The sequence below is a fragment of the Anopheles darlingi genome, chromosome X (genome assembly GCF_943734745.1).
Source record: "Anopheles darlingi chromosome X, idAnoDarlMG_H_01, whole genome shotgun sequence".
Classification (NCBI taxonomy): domain Eukaryota; kingdom Metazoa; phylum Arthropoda; class Insecta; order Diptera; family Culicidae; genus Anopheles; species Anopheles darlingi.
The window spans coordinates 4,505,592-4,525,591 of NC_064873.1; the positions used below are offsets into that span (position 1 = coordinate 4,505,592).

The 20,000-nt window shown below is 52.6% G+C and overlaps 1 protein-coding gene across 5 annotated transcripts in view; it reads left to right on the forward strand.

The window, feature by feature from the left end:
* LOC125952231 (proton channel OtopLc) overlaps positions 1 to 20,000 on the forward strand; it is a 23,367-nt gene that overhangs the window by 253 nt on the left and 3,114 nt on the right. Inside the window, exons 1-8 of one of the 5 annotated variants that reach the window (XM_049681586.1) lie at positions 5,153 to 6,429; positions 10,171 to 10,365; positions 10,442 to 10,737; positions 17,571 to 17,755; positions 17,851 to 18,083; positions 18,639 to 18,857; positions 19,752 to 19,857; positions 19,919 to 20,000. The exon at positions 19,919 to 20,000 is cut by the window's right edge and continues 79 nt beyond it. In XM_049681586.1, the coding sequence (XP_049537543.1) occupies positions 10,183 to 10,365; positions 10,442 to 10,737; positions 17,571 to 17,755; positions 17,851 to 18,083; positions 18,639 to 18,857; positions 19,752 to 19,857; positions 19,919 to 20,000 (1,304 nt within the window). In that variant the 5' untranslated portion in view covers positions 5,153 to 6,429; positions 10,171 to 10,182. Of the gene's footprint in view, positions 1 to 5,152; positions 6,430 to 10,170; positions 10,366 to 10,441; positions 10,738 to 13,194; positions 13,396 to 15,514; positions 15,959 to 17,570; positions 17,756 to 17,850; positions 18,084 to 18,638; positions 18,858 to 19,751; positions 19,858 to 19,918 lie in introns of those variants that run through there. The other 4 variants (XM_049681594.1, XM_049681602.1, XM_049681618.1 and 1 more) reach the window with 4 other exon arrangements.

Below are 20,000 nucleotides of genomic sequence, written 5' to 3' on the forward strand. Positions count from 1 at the left end.
CTTGGCCTAATCTTGGCGCCGGAAACAAGCTGGAGGAGCCAGGCGCGTCAATCAACCCGGAACCAACCTGTTGCCCGTTGGCTGTTTACGTTCTTGCAACCGAAAAACCCGGTGGTGTGTTGATGGCGTCCGAGGGGGGGAAGAAAAGGGGGTGAAGTCCAATCAAAACTCCCCCCCCCCCCCCCTTGCCTGCCTCCCAGACGTGTGTGTGTGTGTGTATCTGTGGAAAATCCAAACAAACGTTCATCGCATCGCGTAAATGTAAACCAATCGATCCTCGATCGAGATCATCACCGGAAGGGATGTTGGTTCGGGGTGGTGCTAGGAGGGTGAAATGAGGGGAGAGGGAGGTGGCAAGATGTCAACAGGTCAGCGTGTGTGTGTGTGTATGGATTTGTGGCGATGAGTAATGAGCTGTAGAAGGATATCGATCATCGATCGCTCATCCCAAATCGATCGAACCACGCCATTCACGTCACATTAAAGTTCATTTGTGGAGTTTGCGTTTGTTTGAAATTTGTCGACACTGTGCTCGCTAAGTCTGAGTCTGAGGTATATTCATGATTCATGTTATTACTATTGGCCATATGAAGGTGCAATCTCGCCTTTAACCTCTCTCTCTCTCTCCTTAGTTAGCATACGAATGGTTACTCATAAAAGACCAAACCAAATTTGGGATTGGGAAGAGCAGCAACTCGTTGGCTTTATCAGGTGTAACTTCTGTTTTAGTGTTCTGATGTGAGTCACTTTGCAATCACTGAGTCATGAATTCACGTTTGAGTATAATACTTAATCGCTTATCTAAAACGTGAATTCATGACTCAGTCATGTTTGTAATATTAGTCTGTTGAGTAATAATTAATTGCGTTTTTTTTTTAACTGAAATTAAATACCGTTTTTGAAACACTTATATTGAAGATTCATCATTTTGTGCATTGAAATATTTTTATAACAAAGATAGTTTATTGCATTTTGTTCTATGACATTTTGTGGCATCTGTGGCAGGATCTCGGTAGAATCATGGGTCTTCTTCGTTTTTCTCCCCCAAACCACACGGAACAAAGTCCGATTTCATAGACCGTCGCCTTAGTCAAAAGTTTAGCCATCTAAGCAATTTTGCAAACATCGAAACGAATGGCAATCTGACTGTGCATGGTCCGGGGTTTTTTTTTTAATGATAAATGCATTGTGCAATTTTATGGAGAGTGGCATAAAGTTGCATGCGGTCGAGCGATCGTCCTGATGGAGCAGGAAATCTTTACGATTGACACATTCTGATTGAAAAACAAAAAAAACCATTCACATCAACCGTTTGGTTCCTTGAGAGCTTACCAAACACAAAAGTTATCAAACACATCGTTCTTATGCTCCCCAGGCTGACAGCATAATCTTCTTTTGGTGGTTCTTTTGTGGTCGTTTGGAGTGACTCATCTCATCATCTTTCGGCAGTAACCATTTTCTGTAGTGATTATTGTAAACAAGATGATTCCCTAAAATACCAATCAATGTTTTTTCTGCAACATGTGCAGCAATTTTGCTGCCCGTAAAATAATAAACTAAAATGGGCAGCAAAGGTTCACTTTGGGACTCCAAATAGAAAGTGACACACACACACACACACATACAAAATTATAAACGAAATTACTCGCACGTTTTGTTCCTAAGACGAGCTAATAATATGCCAAAAGGATTATTTTTGTAGCATTGCTAGAAACCACTCTAAAGCTATGAAACAACCCAAATAGGTGTTTTGGGGAAGCGCCCTTCTTTATTGTAAACAAAACATATGAACTATTCCATTGGACGAATGTTTTGCGCGCAACCCTATTTATGGTTTGGGAACAGAAACAACGAAAACAGTAGCTGTGAGCTGGGCAGAGAGCGAGAGCGCTGCCGAAGGTCAAGCAAGTCAAGGGATGGAAGTAATTACAACCACAACCTCTTCCTTCCTTCCCACCATCCAGCATCCAGCAAATACGATCGGGACGATCGGTGACCGCCTGCAGATCGCGCACCGTCATTCCACCCCATGGACACTCCTCTCCGCGAATCCTTTGCCTTCGGAGTAACGAAAGTACGTACCCGGGCCCGGGCCATAACTTGCAGTGTTTAGAGGTGCTATAAACGTCACTTGACTCCACCGGCGTGGTGTTCCGTTGGTGAGGAGCAATAATCGTGAATACAGGAATGCTGCTCTGTCCTTCTGGTGTGGTGCTGGACACGTGCGCCCCATCCTGCCCTGCACCTACATTTGTCACGCGTCGCTCCGGATGATGCAATGCATTGCCCGATATCTATATATAGATATATTTTTGGACTTGGAATTGTTGGACTCCTACTTTGGAGACACCGGCACCGGAAGGCACTGGTGGTGAGTGCCATTAGTGATGATGATGATGATCGTGATGAGACCGAACGCCGAACCTCAATCTAGGCCAACTGTAGGCGCCGGTCAGCCTACTGGATCACGTCCAGTCCACTGGATACGCACGTCCGGCAGTTGGTCGATCTGTCCGTTCCCCGATGACTGATCCGATGCGATCAGTCAACAGACATTTCGACGCGTTACGACGCGCACGGCGTGACGGATCGATTCCGATTGTGGTTTCCGCCGCATGTTGTGCATGTTTGCGTTGTGTGTTTGTTTAGACAACACAGGCTCGTGACAGGCAGTGAAAAAGTGAAGCCACTCGCTCTCGAGGTCCCTTTTCCCTGGGCGGCTTTGGCGCTGATTGATTCTGCCAGTGCTGGTGTCTGGCTGGTTTGTCTGGCTGCACACCAGATCGATATCCAAGACATTGGAGTTCGCCTCTTTCAGAGGCCTACGGACAAAGGTAGCAGTAGCAGTAGCAGCAGAGGAAGTAGAAAGTAGAAATGAATGCTTCTGTGGCGAAGCAACTCCTGCTACTGCTGCTGCTGCTGCTGCTGCTGCTGACACCTCCGGCCTCCGGGGTCTTACCCGGAGTATCTCTTCCGGCGGGCAAGCAATAAGGCAGCCTGCCGTTGCCCTAGATTCTCGCGAAACGGAAGACGGAAGCAACAGCACGCGGCTACAGAGGTGCAGAGAGGAATGTGAAGGAGGAGGGGGGAGGTGGAGAATTCTCTTGATTTCCTCCCGCTGCCTCTATGAGCTCTATAGGACTCAGAAAGAGAGAGAGAGACTCCAGAATGGTTGGAAGGAGATGAGTAAGGAAATGAAATGGCTGCTGGTGCTGGAGGATGCCAAGGAGATGGGGAAAGGGCAACACCACAGGGGAGGAGTTTTCCGCGATATTCCGCCCCCCTCTCCCTCCCTCCCCTCCCTTTTCTTCGCCTGCTCGTGAGTCCTTCCAATACTCTAATCGGCCAGCGACCTCTGCTTCGTTCTCTCTCTCACACACACACACACACATTCAGACTCAAACTGTACTGTGCTGTGTATGTGTGCCTGTATGTGTGTCTATCTGTCTGTCTGTATACTGTGTCCTATTGTACAATTCATCCCCCGCCCCTTGCGCAATGCAACCCCCTCTTCCCTCTATTGAGTTTTGTTTCGGATCCGCGGGGCCGCCAGACCGGAATTTGGACCGGCAGAAAATGGAGGAGAAATGCAGGAGCTGCAGCTTCTTTCTCCCTCTGCCTCTTCCTTGCCGTTCGAGACGAGTGCTATTATGCTATGATTTGTGTCCCGAGTGAGTCCCAAAAACCCAATAGCCCGAGACACACAGACCCCCCCTCCTTCTCTATATTCCGCTCTAGTGTGTCTCTCTGCATAGGGAGCACAATAGTCGCTACAAATACAGTCGTCGATGGCACACTCCAGAGGGCGCGCCCGAGAATATATACTAATAATGGCTGCCAACGGCATCATTAAGCACCTGCAGGAGGGTGTGTTTGGGGGTAGCGGGTGGAGTGAACCACGCGGTGGTAAACCATGATTACAATATAATAACCCTCCCCCCAAGGTACCCTCTACACCCTACATTACCATCAGGAGCATTGAGGCGACCTGGATGTATCCTTTTGCGTGGACCTGGTCTGGGGTCCCAAGGCGCCCCGCAAGGACCTTACCGACTAAGAGGGTTTCACGTGGATGCGCGTGTGTGTGTGTGAACCCCCGAAAAGCGCTATAAATAGCCCTCTGCCAATTTGGGGTAGAAAAAAGGCGCGAGAAAGGGATGAGAGCACCCCATCCCTGTGCTTGTGTGTGTGTCCGTGTCCCGAAGGTTGCATTATTAGCAGTGGGGCATGGCATGGCATGTCAGTGGGCCATCACACCTTCCTCCCCCTCTTCTTCCTGGTTTGTGCGGAAGGGTGCGTGCGTGTTTGAAGTCCGTTGGTCCGTGATGGCGGCGAAACCCTTGCAACAGGTTAAACCACTAGCACCCCGGTTCGCAGGTCGGTGTGTCACAGTCCAGTTGACGTTCACCTGTCGATGACGCCGACACACACACCCACACACACCCACACACATGGATGTGGGTTTAGTGGTTGGTTAGAACAAAGGCGAAGCCCTCTCCCGAGGGGGCGGCGATGCTTAAATGGCTCTCCATTCACACCCCCATTACACCATCCCCATCCCCCGCTGTAATTTAGCGCTAAACGTGTGCTCCAAGGAGAGGGAGAGAGAGATAGAAAGAGAGAGAGAAACCATGGTAACGGCATCGTCGCTGTAGTGGCTCCGGAAAGGAATAGAGCAACCCAGCCGGGGGTTGATAAGGGTTGCAGATCTTTCGCGAGGATCAACCGACGCTGCTGCAACAATGCGAAATACGCACCCCTTACCCTGGCGACCTGGTTAGCGTCACCACCCCCACCCCACTCCCCTAACCCCCGCGAGTATCGGAGGCAAGCGACCACGGCGCAGACCGCCACCCCCGCGGTGCACTCTAACGCTTCTCATCAGCATCTAACACTGGCTCCCTCCCTCTCTCTCTCTCTCCCTGTGTCACTCTTGTTCTCTGTCTGTCGTCTGTCTGGTACCCAAAAGCAACAGCGCGCGCGCACGTTTGTACTACCTATCTCTCTCTTTTTCTCTCTCTCACACTCCAGCGGGTCTCCCGCTGTCTCGTCCGCTCTTGCGCTCTCACTCTCTGCGCGTTGCGTTTCCCCGCCGCTAGCTTCCTACTGTTGCTGTCGCTAGAACACAAGCGACGGTAGCAGCAGCAGCAGCAGCAGCAGTAGCAGCGTTGTACTCGAAGCAGTCGAAGTTAGAACTCGTTGGTAGCAACAACCGTAGTAGTAGTAGCAGCTCTCTTCTTCTACTCGGCGACACCGACAACGACATCTCTGGAGGCTGATTGCGTGCATGCGTGTGTATGCCTCTGCTGTTGTGCTGTGCAGCCGTCGCGTCAACTCTCGGCCCTTACGCGCCTACAGTGCTATCTATCAACCCTCTGAACTAGCTAGCTAGCTGTGTCTCTGTTTTGTCTTTGTGTGTGCGTGTGTGTGTGGGCCATTCGGTGGCATGTTCTAGTGTTGTAGTAAACCGGCGTGCAGAAACAATCAACCACCGGACACCGCGTTCTCGCGTTCGATCGCTCGCTCGCTCGCTCACGCTCCAGTATTTCCAGAATAGAATTTGAGAAAAACGCGGAAAACGCGGAAAACGCGGCATTTCCCTTTCGAGCGGCAAAACAATCTCCGCTCCACCACCACTGCGGCTGCTCCGGCGTTGTTTGGTTTCCGTAGCAAGCGTCGCGTCGGTGGCGGCGGCGGGAAAAAAACGGCATCGCATCGCGGCGTTTGGTTTGGCGAGTCAAAACAGAGCGGGAAAATTGACGTGCGCGGGCGCGCTCGAACACACATACACACACGCGCGAGGGTACACGCTCACCCTCTCTCTCTCCCCGACTGCCGTACCGGAAAAACAAAAACAAAGAACGCTTTGGTTTGAGAAGGGAAGCCCCGCGTGCGCGCGTCCCTCCCCCTTCCCTTGGCTTGATCCGGGGGGTAGTGCGTGCTTGATACACGAAAAGATAGCCCCGAGACACCCTCGGGTGGGTGGAGAAGGAGGAGAAGGAGGAGAAGGAGCAGAAGCAGCGTGCCAAGGCGCACCCTCTGGACGAGGCCATAACAAGGCGAAAACACACCACCACCGAGTTCGATTTCGCTACTAGTGGACGACGAACCACACGAACCAGCGAGAAAGAGAGAGAACCAAACCGAGAGAGAGAGAGCCGAGATCCGAGATCCAAGTGGGTCCTGTGTCACTCGATCGCGTCTGTCACCTTCTCCGATCGCGTCTATTCGAAGCGAAGACGTACGACTGTCACCACCTGCCTAGTTGTTGCCCCGCTTCCACCTCCCTGGCCCTCCCTAGGCCCCACCAACGCCGCCAACGCGGGCACAAGCCTCTTCAAGTGGCCTCGGCGGAAGCAGGTGACGCTGCGTGTGATTGTGTGACTGTGTTGATTGCACCGTACGCCAAATGGAACCAGCGAGGCATGGGTAAGTGCGCGTGTCTGTGAGTGCGTGTGTGTGTGTGTGAATGTACTACTACCTACCGGATATGCGAGATGCGTTTTCGAGACACCTACAATCAGCAGCAGCAGTCGTTCATTCAAAGCTACAACCGTCATCTCCCTTCATCCGCTTCGCTCCGCTTAAAGGCGTCAGTCGTTAAGTCAAGCACTTGTGTGTGCGCGGATCCTAACAGGAAGACTCTCTTTAACGCTACTCCAAAACGAACCAGGACACACGCACGCACACACACACAAGCCCTGCAACCACCCCTATTTACGTGCTCGTACGCGTACAACGCACGTTCTGGTCGCTCGGAAACATGGTCCGCGTGCATTCTATCATGCCGTTTTCCACCCCATAAAAACTGCCCCCCCCCCCTCCTCCTCCCCTTTGTACGCAATCAATTTTCTGCTCTCTCTCTGCGTTTGTACTTTTGTTTGTTGTCTTTGGTTTTTGGGGGAAGAAACGAATCTTGCACGACGCCCTGTTGAGATCCACCTGTTGTTGGTGTTGCTATTGCGTCTAGCGTTGCGTCAGCGGTCGCGCACTCCACCGCGCAAACCAGTAACCCACCCTCCTTTCTTTCGCACCCCCTCCCCCTGTTTTTTTGTTATATTTTGTTTGGTCTTCGTGCGGCGTTCATCATTGAAAAAAAAACCTTTGGAATACAAAACAAAAAAAAAGTCCAAACAAAAAACGGGGAGGGAAAAACCAGGAAGCCACCACCAACCACCACATAATGACCTAAACCGATTCTATAAATATACCCGTACGCGTGTTTTGAGTCGCGTTCGCATCGAATAACCCCGTTGTTCGCTATTTCATTCGATTCTCGTGCGTTCTGCCTGCTGCTGCTGCTGCTGCTGCTGCTGCATACCACCAGCCGCCCGTGTGCCGTGTGCTCCGGGGAGGCAATGCATAGGAGATGCGTTAATCCCCCCCCTCCCCCGCCAACACGACACTCTCGCCGCGACAAACCTTTCGCGTGTAAACAGAAATTCTAAAACGATGGAAAAACGGACATGGACATGGGGAAGGCATGCGCGCGCGCGCACGCAAACGTTGCTTGTTTGAAGGCATCATTATCGGCGTCACTACCGAGCGTCCCACCTCCCCCATTTCCACCCTTTCCTCGTCGCTAGCCCTCCGCTGTCTACGCGGTTTCGTCGATTTTCATGAAAAGGGGGAAGGATTTTTGGCGCGAAAATCTCACTTCCATCGGTCCGGTTCGGTCCCAGAGAAAACAGAGCTAGGGAGGTTAGGCGGTGGTGGTGGTGGAAGCGGTGTTTCGATTGCGAAAGCGCAATGGCTTCCACGTACCAGGGGCGAACGCGTCACAAATTTTCGGTTCCATCTATACATAGACAGAGAGAGAAAGAGAGAGAAAGAGAGAGAGGAGGCCCTCTTTTGTTATGATTTATGTTTTGCATCCCCATCAACCCCCCACCCCAATTCCGTCATTCTATACGACGCTATGTTTATGTTGCTCCCGGTCAAAAGCGAGACACCAGATCGTCTCGCTATTCATCATCACTGGCCGACCGGTCATCAGTATAGGCGCTGGGTAGAACGTGCGCGTTTCTGTGTGTCTATACGTGTGTGTGTGTGTGTCTATTTCATGCGCATATTCTTATGCTAATTGCCAGCCGATGCCTCTCTGGTCTGCAGCAGCAGCAGTCAGCGTGGCAGCAAGCGTCGTGCATAGACAGAGCACAACCCTCTTTTAGGGGTTGCCGGTGACGTTGTTGATGGGGATGAAGGAATGGTGTAATGGTGGTCCTGTTCCTCCGTACTACGCAGGAACTGCATCGCAATAATGTTGAGTACCGACGACGACGACGACGACGACGATGACGACGATGGCCCGCTACGCAGTTTCTGGTGATTCCTTTCCTTGCCACAAACGCACACAACTAGAACACACACACACACACACACACACACACACACACACACACACACACACACACACACACACACACACACACACACACACACACACACACACACACACACACACACACACACACACATAAACACACAAAAGGCTACACAAAACGGGCAGACGGGGGTCGCAGGTCGCAGATTAGCATCAGAAAAGGGGTTGCGAATGTGCACCATCCCCCCCCCCCTCCATCCCCATCCCCCACTCTCCTCATGAGGTGTGCACTGCACTGCCAGCCGACCATGTTTGGGATACGGTTTACGCCAAAAGCGTCTCTCTCTCTCTCTCTCTCTCTTCTTCCTTACTGTGTGTTTTCCTCCGTTAAACACTCGGAGCCACTGTAGCCAGTCAGCCCAAGGGTGCATGTGATAGGGGAGTTTGGGTTAAAGGGTTAAAGGGGTTGGGGGGAAGCCGGTTTAATACAAAAAAAACGCCGAGCCAGCCGATTGAAGGTATATGTTATATGCGCCGTGATATATTGCGAAGTGTGTCCTGAACGTGTCCTGCAAAGCCATTGCTGTGGCCAGGACGGCAATGGCGCTACGACACAAAATTCCCCGCGTCGCAACATGGTTCACGATGACACCAACAGGCAGCCGCCGGAGGGAATGTGAGGTTATGTCGCCTTTTTTCGTTCGATTCTTGCGCTTCACAATAACACACAAACACCTAAACAAAAAAAACAAGGCGCACCTTTAAAACACGCTCTTCGGTTTGTTCGATTGACTGTTCACCGGTCGCTCCTCTTTCTTCTTCTCCTCCTACTCCTCCTTCTCCTCCTACTCCTCTATCTTCTTACTCTGCTACCCTGCCTGCACCTTGTACTGTTCGCGGTGCAGACGAATGCTGTTTTGAGGGCCCAAAAAAAAGACGGGACCTCCACGGTGTTGAGATCACCCAAGGCGGCTCCAGGAAGCCCAGGAAGATCGGAGGGGTGGGGGGTGGGGGTGTTTTTGAGGGGCGGCAGGGAAAGGCACACATAAAAAGAGAGCAAACCGCGCCGCCAACTCTACAGGCAGAGGTAGGACGAGGGGGTTGGGGGAGGGGGTGCATTTTACTACCGACCTCACCACCCCCTCCTCGCTCCCCTATCGATTCCCTTCCTGGAGAGTAGAGGAGACATTTAAAAAAAAAACACATTTTAACTCAATGTCACCCTTAAAAAGCAATGATAGGGAAGTGTGGTGGGGGAGAAGGTGGTGCCACTACTTCCATCACCTATACTGCTTGTTTGTGTGTGTCTATGTGTGTGTGTTGTTGGCTGGGTTTTAGGTCCATCACGAACCGTCCATAATTATCGTGACCGAGAAGCAGACGATTCGTGGCGTTATGATTGGTTTCGTGCCAACCAGCCCATCCGCTAACCCCTGTCCTCCTCCAGCCCCATCCAGGCCCCATCCAGGCACAGGACTCGACGCGGAGGTTGTCGACCCGCAGTGGGAATACGGTTTGAATTCCAAAACAATATAGCTCGCAACACGCGACTTCCACGACGTTGTGTCGATTACTAAGAGTGTGTGTGTGAGAGAGAGAAAATGATTAAGAGAGGAAGATAATAGGGGGGGAGTTGTTGCATTGTTGCTAAATCGTGTCACGGCGTCGCCTACCGCCAGCATACCACCACAAAAAGGGGTCAAAGGGAACCAGGGATCAACGTTTAATGCAGCACCGGACCCCTTCTGGCCCGCTAATGAGTCATTCAGCCAAACAACCGGAGGGTCCTAACAAGAGTTCTTTCTCTTTCGCTCTCTCTCTTCACACACACACACTCCTGCGAGCAGTTGCAACGCGGAATGATACGGTGCCCCTACATTCATGAGATGCATGAACGTTTGATCGGACCGACGCCGAGACGCCCGCTACCAGTGCCAGTATCGTTCCCGCCGCTCGCCAAACCAGAGACGATGGACCGCGAGAGTGACTGCCTGCTGGAGAGCCCGAGGCCCGAGTCCCGCCAGATCGGTACGATGGTCAAGGTACGTCCAGCGTCAATGCATCTAATGTACCCAATGCACCTTCTCTAACTCTTCATCGTCTGTTCCCATCCTTCAGCTCAATCCCGATGGCTTCGGATCGCACACGACACCGACGCACCATCACCATCACCGTCCAGCGCAGCAGCAGCAGCAGCATCATCACCACCATCATCACCACCACAAATCACCGGCAGTGCCTTGCAATGGACTGGACGACGAAGAGGAGGTGCTGCACCGCCGCGCTCATGGTCGTGGTGGTCTGCGTACGTGCGGTGTCACCGACACCGACGACGACGATGACGACGACGATGGTATCCATCTGCGCGCTCACCTCAGCAAGATCGTCGAAGGCCGGAAGCCGAAGAACGCCAAGTAAGTCCAGAAACCCCTCTCCTACCTCCCCCCTATTCCAATACTCCATTCTCCTGCCTACCTGCCTCCCTATTCTGTCAACGTCAAGTCAAGTGATGATTTCATTCCAAGCAAATGCGAAGGTGTCGAGGAGGTGCTCATTATTACGTGACACTCCTGGGCCGGCAGTGGCAGGCATTAAACAATTAGCGAAGCAACTGTTTTGTGCCAACTGGCCCCTAAGGTGCTAAATGGCGATTGGCAGGAGAATGGCCTTCCTGACCTTGTGCCAACGATCGCCGCGCGAGTTGCGAGTTGTGCAATCATCATCATCCCCCGGGGTCAAACTATTATTATATTTATTTATATTTTTTTATTTTATTGTGCATGCATCAGACTTACTGTGCTGATTAGTACGCGATGTCAAAGGCTATCACGTGCACACACACACACGGAGCAGCTTCCGCTTCCGCTTCCGCTTCACTCTGTGCGCACTGGTTCGGATGAATGGGAACCGCCGGAGAGGGCGTTCTCTGACACCAACCAAGGCACAGAACAGCAGAGATGAAATCTGCCGCGGTGCGCATGTGAAATATTTCACATGCTTGTTCGTTTGTGAAATGTTTCGCGAACATTATTTCACGCGCGCTCGCGCGCATTATTTGAATGTACCGGTCATCGCCTCGGCCTCGGTCACGTGCTCGCCACACGCGCAAAAGGTTCGCGATTTTTTGACGATTGAAAGGCGATTTTTTGACTCAACAAAAACGATTTATTTTCAAAATCGAAAAAATAGTTAATTAAAACAGCGCTGAGAATGACCTATATCGACGCTTTCGAGTGGTTCGGAGAAGTCGATAGGAACAAAGGATAACTTTTAGCAGCCGGTTTCTTCGAATGAAAGAAGGTTGTAGTAACAAAAATAAAAAAGGTTATAGTAACCAATACAAGCACTCACTTATTGCGTTTTAAAGGTATTTAGCTATACTTTAAAGCGATTTCACATATGATGCTGTGAACCTTCTCAAAAAAAAAAAAAGGCGCCCTATTTTGGCAGATTCAACAAAAAAAAACAATTCTGGGACCTGATATTATCTACATTGCTGTGCTTCAAGCTACAATACCGCTAAGGCTGCTCACAGCACAGCAGCTAAAGCCTGCTCCAAGCTAGTTACTTGTCACGCAATGACGGCAAAAGACATAAAGACGTTTGAATTGGACGTTATGCTAGAACTTGAATTTGAACTTTGTTCAACTATTTCCCAACGGAAGGGCGCTAGAACGGCGCATAACGTGACCTTGGATCAGGCCAGGATTTCGGGCGATACACCCTCTAGCTTCGCTTGTTCACATTTTTCCCTCCTTATCTGGATGGGAGGGGTAGAACAAAGGGGGTGGCATAGGTGGCGAAAGAGAGCATACCATATACCTTCGGTGTGGATTGCATTATACCCAATTAAATGTCAATACGTCGTGGATGGGATGAAGAGAGAGAGAGAGAAAGAGAGAGAGAAAGAGAGAGCAGAACAGAGCAAAGCGAAAGGATTTGTCTATCCACTTGGGAGCCACTTGTTCGCTACGCGCCACAGCACTCCTCCCCTCTCCGATCAAGGATCTTCTTCCTTTCTGGAGTTCCTGGAGGACACTTCGAGGGGGGTTGGTGACCTTCCGCCAACCCCGCATCATCCATCCATCCACCGTAAACTCGGGAAACCTACCAGCACCACCCTGCACACACACACACATACACACGCACGCAGAAGCAAACAAATCTGGCCTCGTAGGCGCATCTCTCCGTGGAAATCGCCGCGAATATCCCTTTGTTGTGATGTGCCCTCGCTCGCTCGCTCGCTCGTGTGCTCTCTCTCTCTCTCTCTCTCTCTCTCTCTCTCTCTCTCTCTCTCTCTCTCTCTCTCTCTCTCTCTCACTTACGCACGCTCGCACGCACGCACCCCAAGTGTGCTGCCCCGAGTGCTCTCAACAAACCAACGCGACGCGATGGTGGTGGACGATTTTCCCCGAGATGTTTTTCGCTCGCACAGCTTCGCCAGCGTTTTTCCCAATTTCCCCGGGCCCGGGATACATCCAAGACGAACGAACGGACGGACGGACGCTGGAAACAGGCGGCGCGCACAAGGGCGATGAAGGGATGCGGCGAGAAGAACCGACAGCCCTCGAAAGAGAGAGAGAGAGACATATAGAGAGAGAGAAAGAGAGAGATAGAGAGAGAGAGAGTGAGAAAGAGAGAGAGAGAGCACACGCCAATTGGCAATCTCTGGTTGGCAATAGAATAGCGCGCGCGTTCTGCTGCATCTTTCTCTCTCTCTCTTTCTCTCTCTCTCTCTTTCTCTCTCTCTCTCGGTCGGTCGGTCGGCTCCGGTCGTCCCCGAAGAGCGACGCGCACACACATCTCGGCGTGTTCTCTCGTCTCGTCTCATCGCATGCTCAGCAGCAGCAGCAGCAGCAGCATTCGAAGGACTCCTGATAGCCGCAGCGGTCGCCACGGATTCTGGCTGCCAGTTGTGCGATTGGTACGTGATCGCGCGGTATCCTGCAGCCAGCCAGCCAGCCAGTCAGACCGAGGTGCAGAAACCGAGTGACCGTGTGCGTGCGTGTGTGTGAGCGTCACAGCGTGTGCCAGGACCCCCTTGCCAGGGCGGACGATCTGCTGCGCTCCTGGTACTGTGGGATAAAAAAAAAGCGTTAAGGACGCACAGGACTCCTGCTGCTGCTTGTGCATGTGTGTGTGCGTCCGTGCGTGCGTGCGTGCGTGAGGAGTTTTATCTTTCGCAACATCCCCCGTCGTGACACGGAATCGGAATCGGGTGTTCCGGGAAGGGGTTTTTAGGTTCCCGTGTCTTCAGGGATCGCCATTACATAAGTGTGTGCGGGTTGCGGACTGCTGTAGAGTAGAAAGAAGAAGAGAGAGAGAGAGAGAGAGAGAGCGAGAGAGAAAGAGAGAGAGCGCGCTAAATGCTGTGCAGTCTTTCGCAGCATCCTTTGTCCTGGTTCTGGTGGTCTAGCCCAAAAGCAGCGGAGACCTTTCTGCCTCCTCGACAGACAGTCTGCCTCGTTGACTTCCTGGGTGTGTTTGTGTGTGTTTGTGTGTGTGAGTGCGTATCTGTGCGTGTGCTGTGTGTGTGCGTTTTCTGTTGAAGGAAAATCACGCAAATCAATCAATCAAAACCGATTACCACCTCTGCCCCCTCCCCGGGGTATCCACAGCCAGGACAGACCCCCCCCCCCAAAAAGGGGCGGTGTCCTAGTGCCCTTAGCCCTCAGTCCTCACTGTCACTGTTCCTGTGTCACATATCCTGCACAGCCACCTGCAGCAACTATCAATACGCCATCAACCCCATACGAGTCGAAGATTCATCTTCACCAGATTCACCTGGAACCTCCGCCCCCTCCCGAACGATCCGGAAGTTCGGACCCAGAGAGGTCCCGGAACGTCCCGTCTCGTCCTGGGGGAACTTCTTGTTGAAGCTCCTGGGTACCAAAGGGCATCTGCTGTAGTTCCTGAACCCCCTCCCTTCTTGGACGACCCCTAACACCTACCAACCACAGACACACACACACACATGCTCCTTCCCAGAGTATCCAGAGCCAGAGACGCACTTTTGTTGCGAAAAGTGGTTGGTTTTCCACGGATTTTCCCTCGCGAAAGCGCACAAAGCGAGCGAAAACCATGACCCCGCCCGAAATGGGGGTTGGGGTCGTTACGTCGAACGGGGGATGGGGATGGGGGTGTGGGGGGTTGCGCGCGCGCTACATACAAAGCGAGTGGAAGAGAGATGGAGGAGTGATGGGGTGCATACCAGATCTGAGGGTTCCAAAGGACACTTCCAGAGGGCCCGTCTTGTATGTTCTGGTCTGGTCGGAGGGATCTGGTGGACGTACCCCCTTCCTTCGCACATACACACACACACAGACAGACACACATTCACATACAGACGCATGCAAACGTACGAAATCTGGGCCCGGAAGTCCTTGTGCGTTAAAGAAGGGAAAGGGCGAGGCTGGAGAGAGAGAGTGTGTGATAGAGAAAGAGAGAACGTGAGAGCGGAATGCGCAAAACAACAGGCGAGGGAGCGGCCCGTTCCGAGGACTCTCGAAGGGAGGTTTTCCGCCACCCCTAGACAGAGAGAGAGAGAGAGCGGAACACGGACGCAGCATCCGAGCAGGCGCGCACGGTACACGGCACAGCCACCGAGCCGCATCGTCGGGGAGAGAGAGAGAGAGAGAAAGCGGAGTCTCTCTCTCTCACTCTCTCTCTGTCTCTTTCTCTCGGGATCACTCCAACTCGAACCAGGCTCACGTGTCCTCACGACCAACTCCGGGCCTGGCCCGGGGGCGTCCATCTTGATTCCACTACCCTCCCACCCGCGGGGCCGGTGGCCGGAACCGGATGCTGCGGATGCTTCAGCACTCCCTCCCCATCCTCCGATCACCAAATTGGTTCCATTCGGTGGCTTGGCGTCCAATTTGGCGTCCAATTTTATCTCTCCCCCCCCTTGGGTGCACATTAGCATCCGAATGTGCGGCCATTTTGTCACCCTTATCGCCTTTCTCGCGTCGTCTCCTCCTTCTCCTCCTGCGACGCGTTCCAGCCACTTTTCCATTCCAGTTCATTCGCCGTTGTTTGCGTCGCAGCCACTGCTGCTGCTGCTGGCGTTGTTGTTGTTGTTGTTGTCCGCAACCAGTGACCTTGTGAGCACTAGTGGAAGAAAGGGAGGGGGAGGGGGTGCCGCAGCGGGGAAGCCTTGCCTGACCTTGTCCTGCACCCTGGGACTTCCAGATCATTTCCAGTAGCAGCAGCAGCAGCAGCCAGCAACAACAACCAAACCAGCAGGGCGCGCGCGCTTATTCCAAGTGTTGTTCCGGTGTGTGTGTGCGAGTGTACTGAGTGTATTGAGTGTATATCAGTGCGTGGCGTCGTCGGTTGGGAAGCAGAGACGCGCGGGGGCAGCAAAAACCGAAAAACCGAAAAACGATCTCCGATCCCGCTGGTGATGGTCGGTGGTGGTGAGATGAAGGTGGCCACGGTCGATGTGGAGAGCAGCGACAACATGGCCACGCTGCCCGTCTCCCGCTCCCACGCCGTAGGAGGAACAGGAGCACCCAGCGGGGGTGGTGGTGGGGGTAGCGGTGGTGGCGGCGGTGGCAGTGATACCGCGGAGAAGAACAACGCCGCCAACAAGGAGATGGAGCTGAAGAATGTGATGCCGAAGCCGCTGCAAAGGTTAGTTGTGGTGTTATGTGGTTTTTGGGGGTTGCGAGAAATGAGAAGATGCTACATTTCAGAGAGAGGGAACAGAAGGGGGGAGGGTCATGCGGAATTGCGGAGCGGAAAAGCGCGTACGCGAACCGCCAGGACGCGAGCGCCACGCAGTCTGCTGCGTGTCCTGGAGCGAATCCGTGGCAAAAAGGAGAGAGAGAGATGGAGAGAGAAAAAATACAGCAAGAAAGAGAGATGGAGAGAGAAAGAGAGAGCGAGTGAGACAGTGAGAGGAAAATTCTGGAACTCCTCTGGAATGCCGTTTGCTCCGTTCAGCGCCTTCTAGAACGCAAACAATTCCCATCATTCAGGTCACTACGGTACAAAAAAGAAGCAGCAGCTGCAGCGGCAGGAGGAGAAGGAGGAGGAGCAGGAGTAGCAGACTTCATGCCTCTGGTACACGATAACCTCACAACGGCAACAACAACACCACCACGACCAGCAGCAGCATCAATGCAAGAGCACCACGGCCAAAGGACTGCTGTGGACCACCCTATTGACAAAACGGTATGCAATGTGGCCGCTTCATGTTTAAACGGCTGCTCGGCGGCCACTAAGCGCCCAAATTTCTGGACCTGTCATACAAAGTGACCGCATAGCAGCCGCTCAAACATGAAGCGGCCACATTGCATACCTTTGGCATACGGGCACCACCGTTCCAGCAAACGAGGTAGAGATTCCGCTCCGGACTGTGAGCCTGAAACAGGAGGTGCACTGGAAAGGGAAAGGGAGGAAAAGGGCTGATGGCAGGCTTCTGCAAACAACAGCCAGCTCGGTCTCACCCCGCGATGAATAATGAATTAGGCCCCTTCCCGATCCGGATCCGGATGAAGATAAACATGAACCTCGTCCGGTAGAGCGCACTTGGATGCAGGACTTCCATGCGCTCTCGCCTTTTTCCCGTCTTCTTCTTCTTCTCTCATCTTGATCTGGCACGGAGAAAGTAGGGCGCAACGGATCGCGCTCGAGGGCCGCCTGCAGCAGCAGCTGCAGCAGTAGCAGTAGCAACGTTTTGCATACATTTAGGGGCATTTTAAAAATGAATCACAGCAGTGCCTCTGCCCCTTAATGGTCTCTCTATTTTTCACTCCGTGCTGGACACAGCAAAACCCCACAAAAGTCCTTGGGATATAGTCGTGCTTAGTTGGAAAACAGAGTTCGGTAATTTAGTAACAAAAAAAACGAGACTCTTTGAATGCGCTCAAGAGTTGCGACGGTGTCCATCAGCAAACTCAATTCTTTAAATCACGCACAATAACGCGGCATGCCAACGGGGCATCCTGCATGGCCAACAATGGCTCAATGCGATCAATAGCTCAAGTGCCTCAAGTTTTCCTGGCACACAAAAGACCAAATGGCTCTTCAGTGCACCGGTTCATTAGTCACGTACCCGTCATCCTCATCCAACAGTGCCGGTGCATCCCTCGGTGGCTCCGCTAACCAGGAGTGTCATCGTCATCACCCACCACTCTCTCCCTTCCACCCCTTTCCTTAATTCGACCGACGGAAACTCTCCTCTTTGCCAAATCACATTTTGTATCCTTTCATTTCATTTTTTTTTGCTGTCGTTTTGCAGAACGTCGCTGTTCATCGTGACTAGCCTGGTGTACGCGATGCTGTTGATCGTAGTGTGCGTGGCGTACGTAATCAGCGATGTCACCACGCACCGGCTGCCGGTCATCTACTATGAGGGCTTTTTCACCTATCTGTACGGTGCGAGCATACTGTTCCTGCTCTACGTCTTCTGCTTCCTGCTGCAAGGTAACGCTTCATGAGTGTCCAATCCTTCTTGATCTAACACACACATTCCAACACTTCCGTTTCGCACACACATTCGCTGACAACAACAACAATAGAGAGTTCCTGCTGCAACGGAAAACCGAAACCACCGAAGGAGAAGAAACCGAAGAAGGAGAAGAAATCGAAAAAGACCGCAACCGATCCGGAGGCTGGCGGAGGCAAGGACGGCAAGGATGGTGCCAAGTCCGGGACGGCAGCGGCGCAGGAGAGCGGTACTACCGCCAAGTCATCGGCGAAGGAGGAGTCCGGCAAGGGCAAGGGTGCGGCCAAGGCGAGCTCCACTTATCAGGTGACCCGAATTGCTGTGACCAACGGGGGGTGGTACTACTACCCCTCTTTTCTCCCCTTTTTTGCTTTCTCTCTCTCTCTCTCTCTCTCTCTCTCTCTTTTTCTCTCGCTGTCTATACTTTCTCTTGATTTTCCAACCCCCGTCGTGTTTCCTCTGGTTCGCTGGCATGTGCGTCCGCACGGACGGATCGCAGATTACTCCAAATTATTGGACGAGACCTTAGAGAGGATCCTGGAGCATGTCCTGAAGCTCGGGGTGCTAGCTCACTGTCCTCTTTTTCGCTTTAGCAAGCCGTGCGCTGCCCAATGTCCTAGTGGTACTGACTTACTACCACTACTCCTTGAATCTCCTGATCTCCTTGATATCCGTTCTCTGATCGTCTCTGGTTTTAGTGCCGCTCGTGTAACCAGCTGCTGAGCGGTGGCCACTACCCACCAACAACCACTATTACCCTGTTGCATTCACTCGTACCGCGCCCCACCATACTCATCCCAACCATAATAACTGCTCTACCTTCATCCCCATCGTCCTCCATCGTCACGCGCCCACCGGCAGTACTCGACCAAGCAGGAGGTATATCCGAAGAAGAAGCGCGACCAGATGCGTGCATCCCAGCAACAGCAGCGCCAGCAGCAGCAGCAGCAGCAGCAGCAGCAGCAGCAGCAGGAGTCCCAGGCATCCCATCCTCCCTCTGGCCAGTCTGCTTCGTCGCCGCCCCCATCACGCACTATCCAGGATCCGGCACCAGGTGCTAGACACGCTGGACGGGTACAGGTACACACGGTACACACCGCACACATACATACATACATAATTACACTTCTCCACTACATCCGACTGCCCGCTGCGTGCGTGTGTGTGTGTCTTTTGGAATTGCCTAACTAACAACAACCCAATCTCCCAATCGCCCGGATCCTGAGTCTGCGTCCAAAGTTCCTTCCCTCTTGTGTGTGTGTGTGTGTTTGTGTGTGGCCTGCTGTGGTGTTAACCCTCGACACTAAACCCCTAGCTCATCCCAACCGGGGATCAGGCTTCTCGCTGGAACCCCCGCGTTCCCGGTTCCAGAAGAGTTCTCCTTCTTCTCGCCTTCTTCTGCTTGTTTGCTCGTGTGTCTCGCCTGCTCGAATGCCGTGTGCCTGCCTTACTGACACTACCTTACTGGGAATGGTGATGGTTTATGGAGGGGGGAATAGCAGTGTACCTCCTCGATCCTGGATAATACACTAATCATACCGACGAACAGGAATGGATAGCGTCGTAACCTAGACTAGCATCTAGAAGCCAAGCAGTCGGAGCACTTCACTTCTCTCTCTTTCTCTCTCTCTCTCTCTCTCTATCGGTGCTAATTCGGTTCTGGGAATCTATTGCCTGGCATGCTTGGTTTGAAGTTGTCTCTTGATCTGACTAACCCGTACGACCTACAGGCATCAGGCCTAGGTTGGGCCTTTGGAGTTTGATCCGTTCTTTCTTGGAGTGCGTTTTGCGTTTGCCGTTTTACTAAACTTTTCCCTTTTTGAGTTGAGAGAGAGAGAGAGAGAGTAAGGAAGGGAGACCCCCTTCTCACTCCATCCGCATCTACCTCCCAAACCACCGTGCTCACCACCATGTGCCCCCGTTGTATTGCGTTTCGTTCCCTGCCCTGCTTGCCTGCCTGGACCACCCGGACAGCCGGAACCAACGGCGGACCCCGAGGCGGCGCTGTCACCCCGCTTCAAGCGTAAAACAACCCAAGATCCAGCCCACGGTAGCTTCTTCCTGCGTGTCGGTGCCATAGGTAAGTGTTGTGCTCGCTGTACCAGATCCCTTTCCAACGCTTGTTTACTCTCGCCCCTTAGCATTCGGGCTCGGTACGATGATCTACACCGGGCTGGAGTTTGGTTCGTTCTTCGAGATCCCGTTCACCTCACCCTGCCATCA